The sequence below is a fragment of the Ylistrum balloti genome, unplaced genomic scaffold, assembly GCF_031769215.1.
Source record: "Ylistrum balloti isolate Yb309-2 unplaced genomic scaffold, AGI_CSIRO_Ybal_v1 Utg370618, whole genome shotgun sequence".
Lineage (NCBI taxonomy): Eukaryota > Metazoa > Mollusca > Bivalvia > Pectinida > Pectinidae > Ylistrum > Ylistrum balloti.
In genome coordinates this window covers 179,195-196,443 of record NW_026782379.1, presented here as the reverse complement: position 1 = coordinate 196,443, position 17,249 = coordinate 179,195, and the positions used below count along the sequence as shown (strand labels likewise).

General features: G+C 37.8%; 1 protein-coding gene across 1 annotated transcript in view; it reads right to left on the bottom strand.

Moving 5' to 3' along the window:
- Nucleotides 1-17,249, bottom strand: part of LOC132557045 (uncharacterized) — a 135,316-nt gene that overhangs the window by 86,981 nt on the left and 31,086 nt on the right. Inside the window, exons 16-32 of the mRNA XM_060221509.1 lie at nt 16,659-16,748; nt 15,468-15,622; nt 14,853-15,008; nt 14,249-14,451; nt 13,201-13,389; nt 12,672-12,853; nt 12,165-12,341; nt 11,385-11,659; nt 10,614-10,812; nt 9,584-9,721; nt 8,554-9,285; nt 4,437-8,210; nt 3,855-4,028; nt 3,270-3,419; nt 2,737-3,051; nt 1,854-2,152; nt 1,230-1,450 (exon numbers count right to left, since the gene is read on the bottom strand). Coding sequence (XP_060077492.1) covers nt 1,230-1,450; nt 1,854-2,152; nt 2,737-3,051; nt 3,270-3,419; nt 3,855-4,028; nt 4,437-8,210; nt 8,554-9,285; nt 9,584-9,721; nt 10,614-10,812; nt 11,385-11,659; nt 12,165-12,341; nt 12,672-12,853; nt 13,201-13,389; nt 14,249-14,451; nt 14,853-15,008; nt 15,468-15,622; nt 16,659-16,748 — 7,429 coding nt within the window. The remainder of the gene's footprint in view (nt 1-1,229; nt 1,451-1,853; nt 2,153-2,736; nt 3,052-3,269; nt 3,420-3,854; nt 4,029-4,436; nt 8,211-8,553; nt 9,286-9,583; nt 9,722-10,613; nt 10,813-11,384; nt 11,660-12,164; nt 12,342-12,671; nt 12,854-13,200; nt 13,390-14,248; nt 14,452-14,852; nt 15,009-15,467; nt 15,623-16,658; nt 16,749-17,249) is intronic.

The following is a 17,249-nucleotide window of genomic DNA, read 5'->3' as shown; positions in this document are numbered from 1 at the left end:
TACTGACTTATGATTTAGAGTCTACATTTATGTTGTGCCAATATATCAGCAACAATTATCATTGCACACAACGGTAATTTATCAACTAATTAGAAAGCAAATCCAAAATAAAAATCCAAACAAAGATGACCCACAATCATGTTCCAATTTGGTTCAAAGACTGTCCATGATATCATCTTAATATATAAACAGAAGGCAATATAATAACCATTAAAATACAGAACCATGTTACATAGAACACCTGTACAACCTCCAATACTCATACCCACACCTATACATATAGTTACACCAATATACCTATGGAGGAAGTGCTAACAAGAGGTGCAACCAATTAGAAGTTGGGGAGACCTCTCCCTTATGTTTAATCTTAAACAGTACCTATGAGCTTTATTAACCTCTATGGTTGTCTACAATGTTATCTAATTCAATGAGTATATCTATTGGTACACCTATAGGTATCTCCAGGCTTAGCAAATCTCAATTGGTACCCCTCGCATACTTACATCTGGGCCAACAAGGGTGATTAGTTTAAGTTGTAACGACATTTTTCGTTCAATTTGAAAATAAATAAAATTAATATTATACAAACTTCTATGGGTACCTACAGGCTTATTCAAATCTACATGTACTGACAGGCTTAGTTGATGTTTATGTGTATCTATGAGCTTTGTAAACCTAAAAACTTGATCACCCTATATGATTAGTAAATGCCTATCTGTATCCAGGCTTAGTTAATATTTATGGGTTTGTAGGAGTTTTGTAAACCTGTAAGGGTACCTAAAAACTTGATCATTCTACAGGATTAGTTAACCCTTATCTGTATTCAGGCTCAGATAATGTTTATGTGTATCTGTAAGCTTTGTTAACCTGTAAAAGTACCTAAAAGCATGATCATCCTAAAGAATTAGTAAACCTATATGGTACTATGCAGGAAAAGTAAACTTTAATGGTACCCTACAGGAAAAGTAAACTTTAATGGTACCCTACAGGATAAGTAAACTTTTATGGTACCCTACAGGGTTAGTAAACCCCTATCTGTATTCAGGCTTAGTAAACATCTATCAGTTTCTGTAGACTTTGTGAATCGCTACAGGTACCTACAGACTTAAAGTAACCTCTATAGGTATCTATAAGCTAAGTAAGCACCTATAAACCCCAATAATAACCTACATGTTCTGACATGCCCAGAATGGACCTCTAGGGTCCATATCAACACCTGCTGCACCTACCTGTCTGTTAACTGTTCTCCATCAACAAAGATCTCTATCTCACTCATACCAGCGTAAGAATTACATCGCCCAGTGTTGGTGCCAGTTGCTTCCACTGTAAATTTAGTGGCTGTCTGCATCAACGGCAGAACTAGGTAGGAGCCTTGTATTACAGGACTTCTCAGAGTTACAAAGGTGGAGGTCACTGGGAACGAGGTTCCAGCAGCATCAAAACCTGTCACCTGTTGTTTTTTTTTTCAAATAGAAACTTCGTTAGTACCATTTAATTTCTTCACAACTATGATCAAGAGCATATTAATTTTGTTTTCTAGCTTTTATTGCCATATTTTGTTTTTAAAAAGATTAAAGTTCTACAGTAATATTTATAAGAGATCTAAATTCTATATAAGGCGTGTCATTGGAATCATTCCACCATACAATCAGCTAGATTCTATGATTATGCATTGTCTTCCCCTACCCCTCTTTGCAAACATTTGAACTTATTCATCATTATCACAAAGATCTATACGTAATAAACAAAACAACGTCATTAATTCCCAATGAACATGAATTTTCAAAATTGGGGGCAGCTGATTCATTGACACATACACAAGTTTCCATCTCTGAATTACGATTATTTCTTACCTTAAAGCTTGATGGGTAGCTGCTGCTGGGGTAAATTTTGATGTGATTTACAAACTTGGCACTGCTTAGAGTGATGGTTAATGTGAATGAACCTGATTGGGCCAGGTAACTCTGATATCGGCTACTAGCCAGTGTCTGGTCAAACAAGTTCATCAGGGAGTACGACGTGGCATCATTGGAGAAGTAACAGTAAGATCCATAGGAACTCCAGTAATACTGATTAAGGTTAAATGTCGAAGCGGAGGAGGACACTGTGTGGCCCCCGACTGACGTGAAACTAGAACTCTTAGAATATGTACCTGTGGAAGGGGAAAAGAGTCATTAAGTCAATAAAACCTTAAAATGATTTCTTACTATCAACTAACCCAATTTTTTCAATCGTTACATGAGATAACAGGTCTCAACATTGTGTATGTTTAGTGAAAGTAATCTCCTACTCATTAATATAATAAGTTTTATGTTTTACTCATAGTTATTTCTCTAAAATTCATTTTAAAAAATTAGAGAACGATTGAGTGTTCATGTAGATTTAACTTTTATTCTTCACAGAATATTTTATTTTTTTGTTTGGTAATTACCACGAATCTTAATAACATTATGATTTTTTGTTCCTTATCTTGTTTTAATGAAACAAACAATATCTGAAAATTTAATCAGCAAACTACATATTACTCTCCCACTATAATATATGATACAGTAAAACTTTGCTACAAAGCAGCCATTTGGCCAATGGAATATTGACATCAAAAAGATAGGCAATATATAGATACATAATTTGATTGATCTCTCCAGAAAAGTTATCATTTCTATTATCATGTGGAAAAAGTGATAATATTTATCATCAAAAACAAAGTAAATAAACCAATATAAGTAGAAAACATACCAGAATAACTGAGATCGAGTCGTTGACCTTTATTTTTGATATCGGTGCCTTCTTGCACTTGTGCCTGCCCAGCATTGTTTACTCGAAGTGTAGTGTGACCAGAGGTTGTGTTCTGAATGAGGACAGTGCCCGAGGCCCCAGCTTCAGACCCTGTAGCTGAGTTTCCAGCTCCACCCTCAACCTCATAGTACCCACGGTATGGTGGCATGTTGTAACTTGATGAATGATACAGAGCTATCCTTCCTCCTGATCCACCACCACCTTTGGTCTTATCAGCTAAGCCTCCTTTAGCCATGATCTTTCCTGTGTGACTTCCTGTGAAAGTGTGAAAATGTATAAATGTTTTAATGATTAATCTTATAACACCCAATCAACACAAAACAATATCTGTGACTAAAAAATCTTTTTTAAACCTCTGATGAAAAGTAGTGGGCCGATGTCTTAATACCAAAACTTTCTGCTGGACTTATTTTCAGGCACTGGCTGTTTTTTTTTAATAGATATGACAATATAAAACAATGGTGTTAATTTACCTGTGAAGTTGACAGTGTTTATAAGAATACTGCCTCCACTCCCTCCACTGGAGAGGTCCGATGGATTTCCTGACACATCCTCACTGTTGGCCATGATGTATCCCTCTACAGCCAGAGTATGAGTCACCTCGATCTCCAAACGACCTCCACCTTTACATATACACATAATTAACATGATTATCTTCAACAAAAATGAGCAAGAAGAGATGAACTAGAGATCTTGGTTTTCAGAATTTTTTTATGCTGGTTTCAACACATTATTTCTAGAATTTCTCTTGTTAACACACTGTTCCTATAGAAAATCAGAGCTATCTTGACCAAAAAGGGACATTACATTATCTTTTATTCCAAAATCCAAGAGGAATCTTCTCTGCATGGAAATTTGTTCACCACAAAGATAAACCATGGACCTTTAACATCCTTTGTTTTTCAATACCATGAGATATTAATGCAAATGAAAAGTTTATTTGTTTTGTTGGGATATGCAGTTCTTTTTCAAGCCTTTGAAATGTGAGAGCCGATTGTAAAATTTGTTCATCAAAAAAAAAAAAACCAAAAAAACTTGTGTATCTAATTCACACTAACCTGACCCTCCATTACTACCAGCTCCTCCACTGCCAAACTCTAGAGGTTGATAAAGACTTCCATATGGATTGTTCCGCTTCAGTCGGCAAGCTAGGTAATTATCACAGGCACCGCGACCTCCCAGACCTCCATGAGATGCCCCACTTGATCCCAGTCTGTGTGTCTCACCCTTACCTGGTATAATAAATATTCATTGTGAATACTTAAAATTTCAAGAGAATTAACAATTCCTTTTTAATATGGAGACAAATAGGGTGAACTTTTTTCTGACCAGGCAGGTGTCTTGCAGTCTGGCAATGTGGCACAGCAACTCAATGATGTGTCACATGAAGCCACACAACATCAGGATGTGCCACTCTGGAAAAAGTGAACTGGTTCAGAGACACAAGCAAAGCTTCATACTTGTATTATACATGTCGACTACAATCTTGCCACGGCCTTAGTAAAACCCGAATGCTTTTATCACATGTCCCTCAATCAAAAATTTTCTTTTTCACTGTTTTCTGACCATAAATATTTTTTCTTTTTTATTTTGTATTGAAAATGGAAAAACAATCCGAAGGGAAAAAAAATAACACTTACCAGATCCCTGTTCAGGAGAGTGGCCACCATTACTGACAGAAACATTTCCACCATCGTCAATTAAGAAATCTTCAGCTTTGATCTTCATATAGCTACCCTTGATGTCCCCACCTCCCTCTACCTGGAGGTAGTTAAACACCAGATCATACCGATCACTGCTAGCCCGTGGATTGGAGCAGTTAATGAGGGACCTAGCCTTAATGATGGTTGTTCCATTGATATGATACTGACGAGCAGCTCTACTATTGGTCGAGCCTGTCAGTTGAAGAAGTAGTTTCGCGTCTCCAATCATTGTCAGATTGATGATATGATCCATGGTACCTTCCAGATGGACAAAGACATGTTCAATATTTGTGTCTGGGGCAAGTCCTAGATACCCATTTTCATAGACATAAGAGTTAAAAGGTGTATCTACAAATTGTCGTTTCAGATCCATGACCTGGCTTGGACCAACATGAACAGTGCCAGTTCTGTCTCCAATCATGTTTTTAAAGTGAAGATTAGCGCCATTAGAAACAGGTTCAGGTAGAATAGCCAGATTGGCTGAACCATAGATGTTGAGCTCATCAAAACGATAATCAAAATTGCCAAAGGCTAGAGCATGTGTTCCTGCACTTGGCATGATCCAGGCTTTGCAGCTGTCTTCACTGATATCATTGTAATCAGAGATGTAGTCACTTTTCCTGCTGGACAGTTTGTCATTGTTGACATACAACGTGATATGTCCATGTACCTGATGATATAGAAGTGTCGTTCCTGGACCGCCGTGATTTGCATTTGACGTCTGTGCTTCACCACCATGGTTGTTATAGGAGCCTAGATATGTATCATTGACAGTGAAGTAGATGGCAATCCTACCCCCAGATCCTCCTCCACCTGTACCACTTACTGGGTAGGGATCTCCTCCATTGGCTGTAATGTTTCCTAAACCTCGGAACAAATAACAATACATCCAGATACTACCACCTGCACCACCACCGTCCTGGACTCGACCTGCCGCTTCCCCGTTTACCCTCATTTCTCCATCCACTTCAATACGATTTGTCACATTAAGCCATAAAAGCCCTCCTCCTGCTCCTCCACTGCTGCCACCCCCAGCACTGCCAAGGGCATAGGGCTGGTACAGATGTCCATAAGGCTGTCCTGTCAGGGCGGTACCAGCACCATATCCCGACGTCCCACCATGACCACCACCAGAACCACCGCTACCACTTGCCACACCCTTCCCAATGTTGTACACTTGTGTTGTGGCATCTGTTGGTCTGTATCCACGCCCATCAGCATGAAGGGTACCGCCATCATCAATAGTGAAATTATAGGCCAATATAGAGATGTTTGTACCCACCATTGTACCACCACCTTCAATGTACATACTTTTATGCACAGTGAGAATGATACCGGGCTCAGTAACTGGGTCCATGACTGATTCTATTACAGAATCATCCTGGATTCTCACAAACTGGAACTCATACTCATCTGATGGTTTATGCTCTGTATGGCCACCATACTTCAATGTTAAATGTCCTCGTTGGTGCATGGTAACATTCTCAATGTTGGCCAACGTTCCTTGCAGCCATATATGAACATCATGAATGATAGTGAAATTGCCCAGACCAAGGTAGGCTTCAGGGTATACACGTGCACTGAAGGGTAGATCTATCTCATATCTCAACAGGTCCATCTCCTGGTTCTGACCCAAATGAACTGTTCCTGTCCTATCCCCTATCATATACAAGAAAAACACATCTACTTTCTCCCCGACAGGATCAGTCAAAAATGCCAGGTGAGCATCCCCATATATTTGCAACTCTTCAAAGTGATATTCATTATTGGTATTGGCAAATGAATGGCTCCCAGATTCCTGTGTGATCCAAGTTCGACAGAAGTCTGTGGTCAGATCACTATAATCTGCAATGACATTGTCACTATTACATTTCCGGCCACCATTGTCTATAAGTAAAGTTCTATGGTCCTCCAGCATATGGTAAATGAAGACCGTCCCACCTCCTCCATTCTGAGAGTAAGCTTCATTTCCAGCAGGGCCTCCATGGGCTTCATAGCTGAAGCTCATCATAGTATAATTAACTTTAAAGTAGATGGCTATGCGACCTCCAGCCCCACCACCACCTGGGTTATTGGTATTTTGTGACCCTTGACCTCCATGTGCTTTTATTTTACCAAATCCTCTGATGATATTACAGTACATCCATATACTGCCGCCACTACCACCTCCACCACCATTTGTATCAGCATCAGCACCATTAGCAGTGACCTCTCCATCAATATCAATCATTTTTGTCACATTCATCCAAATAACACCACCTCCAATACCACCCCGATGACCACTGGGACCGGGTCCTCCGGAACTTCCAATGGCATCTGGTTCATACATACTTCCATAGGGGGTACCTGTAGTTTGTCCGGACCTGCTGCCTTGACCAGGGGTGCCACCGTGTCCACCTCCCACTCCTATGCCTTGTGGACGTCCTACATTCACTAACCTGCCACCGTATGATTGAGAACCATGACTGGCCTGTGAATGTTGTCCGTGATATCCTAGTCCTTCGGTCGAGATTTTACCTCCTCCATCTACAGTGATGTTTTCTGTGTTAAATGTTAGGTATGTTCCATGTAAGAGACCACCTCCCTCTACACTTATAGCTCTGGTGTCAAACTCTATTCCAGGGTCAGTTATCGGATCTGTAGTAGCATTCAAAACTCCTAGGTCTTGAATTCTTACAAACTGGAATTCATATTTACTCTGAGAAGCATTGAGCGTTCTACCACCATGTTTCAGCCATAGGTATCCACCATGATGGATTGTAATGTTGTCAATATTAGCAAGAATGCCACTTAGATGTATTTCAACTCCATGAACATAAGTCATTGGTGCTAGACCAAGATAGGCTCCATTGTATACGTAACAGTTGAAGGGTAGGTCTATCTCTTCTCTATGCAGGTCCATTACCTGACCTCCGCCTAAATGTACAGCTCCTGTCCTGTCTCCTATCATGTATTTAAAGAACACTGTCATATTGTAATTATCAGAGGTGTAGGTATTTAAGTTTACAGATCCAAGGCCTGGAACAAAGACGATAGAGGAAGGATTTGTTTGGGGCGGATAAAATGCCAAATCAGCATTGCCATAAATCTGTAACTCCTCAAATGTATATCTGTATGTTCCTCCTGCGAAGTCATGATCTCCAGAAAGTGGTAGAATCCAGGCGCGTCCACCATCTTTTGTTGGTTCGTTCCAATTCACTGTTAATGTTGATGGCCTTGGAGCCCCATTATTATCAATAATGAGAGTTCTGTGTTCATAGCCTTTGTGAAATACAAAAATTGTACCAGGTCCTCCAGCTTCACAGTCTGTACAAACTCGACCTGCCAGACCACCATTAGCTAAGAAGCGGAATTCATTGTAGGTTGAGTTGAGGTGGAAATACATAGCTATCCGACCTCCAGCACCTCCTCCACCTGTTCTATAACCAACAGTGTAATAATAGTATGTTGAGCCTTGGCCACCAGCAGCTACAACATTACCGAAGCCTGTAATGCGATATGTATGGATAAGGATACTGCCACCACTTCCCCCGCCACTGACTGAGGAGCCTGATGTTGTACCACTTCCACCATTAGAGGAGACTGTGCCATCAATCCAGAGAGTATCTGTGACATTGAACCAAAGACGCCCACCCCCTCTACCACCAAGTACACCTCCTCCACAACTTCCTGGCAGACTTGGTTCATAAACATCATCATAGGCTTCACCTCCTCCTTGGGCAGACCCTTTAACAAATAAATCATTCATCAATTTGAAATTAAGTTAACTCTATAACAAGTCAAAATTTTAGTTCAGGATTTTATCTAACTAATTGAAAATCTACAGTTTTGAATAATGTGTTACAGTATCCCTGAATACTTTTATTGCATACTTGGCTCTCTAAATATAAAAATATACAAATTATTGCTATACCCTAATTTTTCTGTAAACTAATGACAAACATCATGATAATAAATTTGCTTTAGAGTCATTATTTTAGCCAGTCAAGTTATCGCAAATAAACAGATTACTATATTATCAATAAAACTACAGACTAAGGATGCATGCTATAGCCCCAGTTCTGTTGGGAATTACCTTCAGATCTCCCACCACTTCCTCCGTGACCTGCACCACTTCCCCTATACGACTCAGTGATTCCTCGGCCTGGATTGATTAAACCATTGGTTCCTGTACGGTCCACACCATAATTGTCAGTCTTGTAACCATTAGCCATTTCATACCCAAGTTCATCTGCACTTAAGACTCCACCAGCATCGACAGTGATGTTTGTTGAATAGTAGGACACAGCCGTCCCTCTCACAAGTCCGCCTCCATCAATTTGTAGGTCGATTGTGGTGAAGTTGATCCCAACTTGGTAAACAATGTCAGTGATCATGTGAATAAACCCATTTGCTTTCACATGTACCCACTTGAATTCATAATTGCTTGGATCACTTCCAGTCGTTCTGCCTTCTCTGTACAGCCATAGCTTCCCGTCTCGATAGATTGTCAGATTTTGGACATGAGACATGGTTCCATTCATGTATATATCCACCCCATGTATATGAGTGTCTGGTGCCAGGCCAAGATGGCCACCATTGTAGATACGAGCAGTAAATGGAAGGTCAATTTTTTGTCTTTCCAAATCCATTTCCTGTTGGTCACCAATATGGAGTACACCAGTTCTGTCACCTATCATGTTGTCGAAGTAGATGGTTGCTGCCGAGTTGACAGGATTGGTGAGGATAGCAAGGTGAGCTTTACCATAGATCTGAAGCTCGTTGAAGTGGAAGGCAGAGTTTGAAGCTGTTCAGAAAATGCAAGAATAAAAATATTAAATATATACTTATCAAATGATATCATCTGATTCACAAATTTTCTTTTCTAAAAAAATCATACAATAATTTTTTTTTGCCTCATTGGAGAATCAGAATGGTATGTCATGAGTTGACCCAATCTTTCAATATTTTTCTACTTAATTAATGGAACATTTTTAATTTGAACAGATTATGATTAAAATTAGCATGCTTTCCGAGAAACTAAAAAGGGTTTAGTCTCAATTTATTGTCTGAAACAGATATTTGTTATAAAATGGAATACAAACCAAATCTGTGATTTCCATGCTCTGGTAAAAACCAAGCACGACCTTCATCTTCACTAAGGTCACTATAATTATCAATAACGTCACTTTTGGATGGTCCTCTGTTGTTGTTATTCAGCAACAAAGTTGAATGATTGTGAGCTGAAAGACAATTATATCAAAGACATTCATAAAATGAGACACACAAGTTCAGGTGCTTCCATCAAAGGATTTCCATCGTTTTTGTTTTTTGTTTTTTTTTTCTAGCAGTAACACGTATATAGCCTGCAAAGAAAATTTCTGGGCAATTTACTTATATTTAGGTCACTTTTGTATTAGAGGTTGAAACGGTTAGACTGTCTGAACCTGCAAGAGAAACACCAGGCACAGATTGAGACCAAGGTTAGACTGCAGTATATTCCGCAAATGTAGTTTGAGGGGTCAGCAGTTGCTGCCCAAATGTACTTCTGGAAATTATATGATATTCAGAAAAAATAAAAATGGAAAATATTTTATTATTGGTTCATTGTTTATGTTTGAAGGGAAATTCTGAAACTCTGAATTTCGAGCTTTACCATTTAATTTTCGACATCAGGTACATTCCTCAAATAATTCCATACCACTAGAATCATTTTCACCATACAAGAATGCAGCTTAAGTTGAATATTGAAGAAAACATCGAACATGTTATTTTCCCATTTTCATATTGAAAAAGTCAACAGAAAATTTATCAACAGACTTTCTATGTATATACAGGGTACTAAACCTGCATCTATCATCAAATTAAACAATGCATATTTTCAAATTCAAATTCAAAGCACAGTAATTAGTTTTCCTCTTTCTGTACAATATCTATCAGGCAATAAGCTTGATAAAATACTACCATATTTTTTAAAAGAGGTGTTGTGTTGGCTAATAAATTTCTTCCATATCCTTTAAAAGTGGTCTTTTGCTTGTTCTCTGGACTTCCTGTAGAATTAATACATCTGATTTCACTTCAGTATTAGAATTTGTCAACTCAACAAGGTTTAAATATCAATATCTAACTTGTTACCTGTGTGGAAGAAGAAGATTGTGCCTGGACTACCATTTCCCACACTGTTTCCACCAAGACCACCATATGCATCAAAATTCCCCATAAATGTCTTGTTCTCGGCTAAGTATACAGCAATACGTCCACCTGATCCTCCTCCACCTGTGTAGGATGAGTATACATCACCATCCCCACCTATTACTTGGAACTTTCCAAAACCCTGAAATGGAGAAATGTAAAGACAAGCGTTTACTATCAAAGACTTCTAAAAATTACCAACATCTGCACCGAACTTTAAGACACTGTAGTTGTTCACCAGCGTCAAGTGTTTCTTAGAAACTCTATACACCATCATCAAAATATTTAACCATTAATCAAGGGAGGTTGTCTCATATATAGATAAATAGCATACAGATCCTTAAATCATCATACGAGTAGCTCTTCTAAATTTCATACCCTTGCTTTTAGATAGTGCAACACATTTTAACATTATCATAAAAAATATGTCAAAAAGTTGACTCAATGATGTTATTGTCTACAACTGATACCAAATTACACCAAAAATTATAAGTAATAGCATGACATGAAGCTTGATAGAATACTTTAATTACATCATTTCCTTTCACATATGACCTCAGCTTATACACATTTCTACAAATATCTTTTGTTGAAATTAAGTTCTGCCTCAGATATTCAAGAGGTGTGTAAAATATATCATAAATTCCTTCAGAAAATTTCCTCTATCTCTATCAGAAGATGTCTTAACTTTTTACTAGAAATATGGCTTGGTACCTTAATGTTGTTGACATCGATATGAAGAGAACCTCCACTACCACCACCTGCAGCATAGCTGGTGGCTGTCTCTCCATTACAGCTGATGGTGCCATCATTCTGCAAGGTGGTGTTCACACGTAAATACATAGAGCCACCACCTCGTCCCCCTGTGGTGCCACTTGTTCCTGATCCTCCACGGCAACCAAGATCAGTAGGTTCAAAAAGTGATCCATAGGACTGTCCGACCCGAGCTTGGTTCTTTCCATGCCCTCCTGTGCCTCCATGTCCAGCACCTGAGAAAAATTGGAACAATTAGAACATTTTCAATATTTGATGACTTTTTTCAATAAAACTTTCATTTTTAAAATTCTTCACTTCAAATCATCTTTTCTTTTAAAAATTCAGAATTTCAGACTCGAGTCAAATAAACAAGAGGCAATGATAATTCCCTGAAGAATTTTGATTCCATTCATGGTACAATAGTTAAGACACATGGAACATTTAAATGTCTATGACATAACTTTTCAGTCAACAAACAGTTACATTTGTTAAAACCTGGTAAGGGAAACCTGATATATTGCTTAAATACCAAATATGGGGAACATTGAAAATTTTAATTAACACAAAATCCCTTACATGAAGCCATATTGTTCTTTTGCTTTATCTTTCATGAAAATTCAAAGTCTATAATGGGAAATACTTCTAAGAGTTTAAGTCTACTGTAAACTGTCAATATGACAATTTAAGAAGTCTATAATTTAGGAGTTTTTCATGAATTGAAATAGAAAATGTAATTACCTGATCCTCCACTTGCTTGAAAACCTTGACCTACAGTACAACTTTTTGTATGAAGATCTCCTGTGACCTGTCCAAGGTCATCCACAATCATGATGTCGGCATCAATGTTGACTTTTACAGCGTGTAGAAGGCCGTCACCTTTCACCCAAAGCTTGCTAGCCTGATATAAAAATTGACCTATTTTTAATATAAATGTTTGACAATTTAAAAAATATGAAATTGTGACCTTAACCTTATAGGACCCTGAAACATCTATTCATCTGAGGAATTAATGCAGTTGTTCTTAGTATAAAGTTGTATCCAAATCCCTAAAGTTGCAAGAGTGATGACAGTGATTCTGGATGCAATGCAACTGTTCAGGGTTTGACACGACAGTACAAATGTGTGTAGCACTATATGACTGCTAATAAAATATTAAAATATTGGGGTCATAGAAAATTATTATAAATTACTTTAAGTTTCTAGGCCTATGAAATAACCTAAGACTTACCACAATGTTAAGTTCACTCTGGTCGTTAGTGAGGTCATCAGTTACAGTGACCTCACCAGATGCTGTCACGGTCAAGGAATTAAATGTATACACCCCTGTGGTTCCAGGCTGAGTGACGGCTGTACGTGTTGTACCTGTAGCTCCAAGCTTCAGCTTACATCCGCTACTGACTGTCACATCCTCAACACCAAGTATACCCCTGTAATTAACAATCAAATTAAATAATACTATGACATAATTGTCGCAATAGGATTGTACAATATGGTGAATTATATCAATATGGTTTTAAAGAAAATGACAGATATTCGATGTTTCATCTTAAGTTTCATGCACTCAAATCACAGACATCATAAAACTGGTTTTTTTTCTCTTTTTTTTCAGTGCCATATTCCAAATACTGTATTTTCATGCTGCAAAAAGCTTGTAATATTGATCCATTATAAAATATTTGCAGGTCATTAATTTTGCACTGTCTTTAATGACCACAAATATAAAGTGAAATTAAATCTCCCTTGAATATCATGCACTATACAATACACGACTTACCAGACAACAATGTTGATGTCATAACACTGGAATGATGGTGGGAGAATGAGGGTGCCCCCCTCGTATACGTAAACATTGACGAGGAATTCCCCATCATTAGCATGATCAACAACAAGTACCTGGTCTGGTCCAATGTGTACAGTTCCTGTATTGTCTCCAACATATTTGAGGGAAGAAAATTCAACTGGACTGAAAATTTAAAATTCAAATCAAAATTAATTACAACTAATGTTTCGTTATACAGCCCTTAAAACATTTTAATGATACTTAGCTTGCTTGACAAATCCTAGAAGGATGAAATACCTGTATGATGCAGCTTAATTCATTGTTTGGCCATTCTGTATAAATTTGTATTAAAAGGTTCCATTCACTTGTGTGCATTTTGTACAATCTTCAGGATTGCAGGTGGCAAACACTGCCAGTGAACTATTTGTTCCCAAGGTTTGCATAACCTGCATGCCATGTTTTAATTCATACAGAAAAGTAGCACATTTCAGATTATACACAAGCACTTGACATACTTCTGAAGTCATCAGATATGAAATCAATTAAACTTACTGAATTATGAGGCTAATTTAGAGTTTGACGTTTTTTATCACTTCATTTCATTAGTCACCTCCTAGATTTAGAATTTACGCCCTAAGCTTCACAGATGAGTACCAGAAGGACAAAACAGCTGGATGATGCAGTTTAATTACTTTTTTGGCCCTCCTGTATCTCATCTAAATTTGTATCAAAAGGCGCTATCTACCTGTCTTTTATTAAATCTTTCACAACAATACAAACAAGAGGCCCAATGGGCCTGCAGCACTCACCTGTTTTATATACATCATGCCTTTAGACCTTTTAGTTCAAGAGATGAAGTTATTTAAATGTTTTAGCAAATTTGGCCCTTGTGACCTTGAATATAAGTCAAGGTCATTTGTTTTCTTCAATTTTGTCAGGCTTCATCCTAGAAACATACCAGCAAAATACCATGCCTGGAATGCAGTGAGAAAGGAACAAAAAAGTATCAGAATAACGACAAGTGATGGAGCAAGTGTCTTACTAGATAATTTCTGGGAGGATGGCCAGGTGTGCATTGCGTATGAGGGCCATCCTATCAAACTTTTCAGTGGTGTTGAGCCAGGTACGTCCAGCATCACGACTGTATACAGCAGATGTGTAGGTAGAGGTCACAGTAGAGGTGGCAGGTGTATTGTCATTGTTGTCAATGTAAAGAGTGGTATTCCCAGTGCTCAACAGTGTATCCTAAAAATGACAATTTATATATAGTTATTGAAGAACAATAAATGTTTGAAAAATAAAATGCAGTATTATTTTCCTTCAGTTCAGTTCACTTGTATCTCCACTTTCAGCTTTACATTTGTGTATGCCTCAGATTGTGGTGGTTTGTGTATTTGACTTACCTCCCCTTGTTCACCAACTGCCAACTTATATTGTTATGACCCCATATCTCCACCAATGGTTTGTACAACTTACCAACCTCCCACTATCCCTCACTCTTTGAATCCACTCTCCATTCACCATTTGCATGTACTTTCCTTACTCCTCCCTCCCATTCAAACTTTGGTATGACTCACCCCCAAACTCCATTCAATGTAGGTTTTTCTCACCTGTTCCTTCCTCCCCCTCCTGTGTGTATGTCTTACCTTAAGGTAAACTGTCCCTGCTCCTCCACTTCCAGCTCCTCCAGTGCCACCATAAGCCTGGAACTCACCATACCAAAACTGATTCCTTTTGTAAGAAACAGCCATCCTTCCTCCACCACCAGATCCACGAGAGGACACACCATTGGCTCCATTCACCTGTCCATAACAATCATTAGGGCGTATTATGCACAAATCACTATTAGGCTTTATATTTTCAATGAATATAATCTTTTTGGTTTTACAGAAAACTTGCAACAAACTTAATTATTTTTTTCAGAACTTATAAACATTGTTCTTTGTTTATTCTGTTTTCCAAGTTATTAACTTTTTGCTTCAATTGTATATTCTCCTTAAAAGCAGCAAAAAATAAATCTAACCTAAAAACTAAACCATTGAAAGCACATATGTTGACTTACTGAGTCAGTTTACTCTGCTCACATTTATAATCAGAATTGTAGTAAAAGCCACAAATTCAATCTAATAATAAACATTCTTACTCAGAATACCAATAAAACTACAAAATCAATGATTTAGATTCAAAATTTTGACAAGTCAATACTCATACAGTTTCTTAATTATTATTGGCTGTGCTAATGTTCCGATTAGTCATCCTACCTGAATTGACCCGGAGCCCTCTAGGTGGTCAGTGTTGATCATTATACTGCCCCCACTACCACCTGGGATAGACGATGTGCCAACTTTACCATTGGCCTGGATTATACCCTCAATCCATGTACTTTTGGTCACCACGAAGTTCAGAATCCCACCACCTGTAAATTTGATAACGGTCACTAATCATGTGTAATTGCCCTTTTCCATTTATGCATTTCCCTGATTTGCAAATGTCTGTAGCAAGACAAAAAAGTTATTTTTAAGCTCCAGACCAAATCATAATTCTACATGTTTTTTTTTTTAACTAGAAAATGCCCAATAAGATATGAATGCCTTTCTCCTATACAAACCAGTCTCTGTTCAGGTCTAGATCCCTATGGGGTAAATATGAACCAGATCTGTTGAGAGGTTCTTTAGATAAGGCATGACATTGATTCAGAACAGGACACATGGGACAGACATCAGCAACACCATGCACCCTAACCCCCTCCATCCAATAAAATGATACCATTAATCAATGAAAGTCTCATTTTTCATCAAGTTTATTGAAAATTTCATTGGCAATACAAATATTACAAACTAATTTTCCACTTTCTAAAACTCCATTCCACCTTTCTCTTCTCTTTTAACATCATTAGAAAGATCATAGTCCTAATATCTTTAGTTACCATGGGTATAAATCGTATACCCGATATCATTACCGCCACTTCTTATGATCACAGGTAATGTTAGACAATAAGACATCCCTTCAAGTGATGGGACAATGATTGGTTATAGCATATTATCTAATCATTTAACCTCATCTGATGCAATGATAGATTTTAATTTTTCATAATCGATCATCGATACCTTAATATTTTCCCGCATTTCTGCAAAAAAAGCATGTTATGCATAATAAAGATGCCTATGCAAATAAAATTTCTTTTGCAAGTGAGATATTTAAGAGTGAAAGTACAAAAAAATAAAATATTACTGCAATGAAGAATGTACGATGTATTCACTTTCTATGAATAGTGAAGACAGTTACAAAGTCATTAATGTCACTGGTAAACTACATCGAAAAGTCTTTCAGATTTTAACTGATAATCAATTATAGATCATAACAAATTTTCTGTCACTAAATCTTATTAAAGATGTAACTGTGGATCCAGTATCTATTTCTGTGAAGGAACTATTTATCTGATATCTACTTACCACTGCCATAGGTAGTTGAAGCTACATTAGAACCACTGCCAAATGCCCTAGGTTCCAAATAGGATCCATAGATCTCGCCAGGATAGTATCCTGAAAGGATCAAAATAAAACAAGTCAATTTACATCCTAACTTATCCATTGACACAGTATTGCAATGCCTAGGAGTAATGGAAAACACCTTGCTTATGGCGAGATTCGAACTTGTGACCCTTGAGTCTCTAGCTGAACACTACCTCTCAACTATTGGGAAATATCTACTAATCAGGGCTAATAAGGAAACCTGTACATTCAACTTCTAGACTACTCCCTCCTTCACAAAGTCTTCAGCCCCATAGACAACAACAACCCAGGTTCAATATCTCCAAAGAAGCACTTCAATCTCCTATAGCTTCTAACGTTAAAGTGCTCAACATTATACATATAGACATGGTAAATATTGGGCAAGGAGGGTGTTAAGTATTACCTTCAGAGGCAAAGGTTGGGCTTGACAATAATTCTACTGAAGAGCAATTGATATAAATAGCCCTAGTACGAAGCATGGACTTCTTGCTGGATAAAGTTAATAACATATCAATGAATGCAATATAAGGT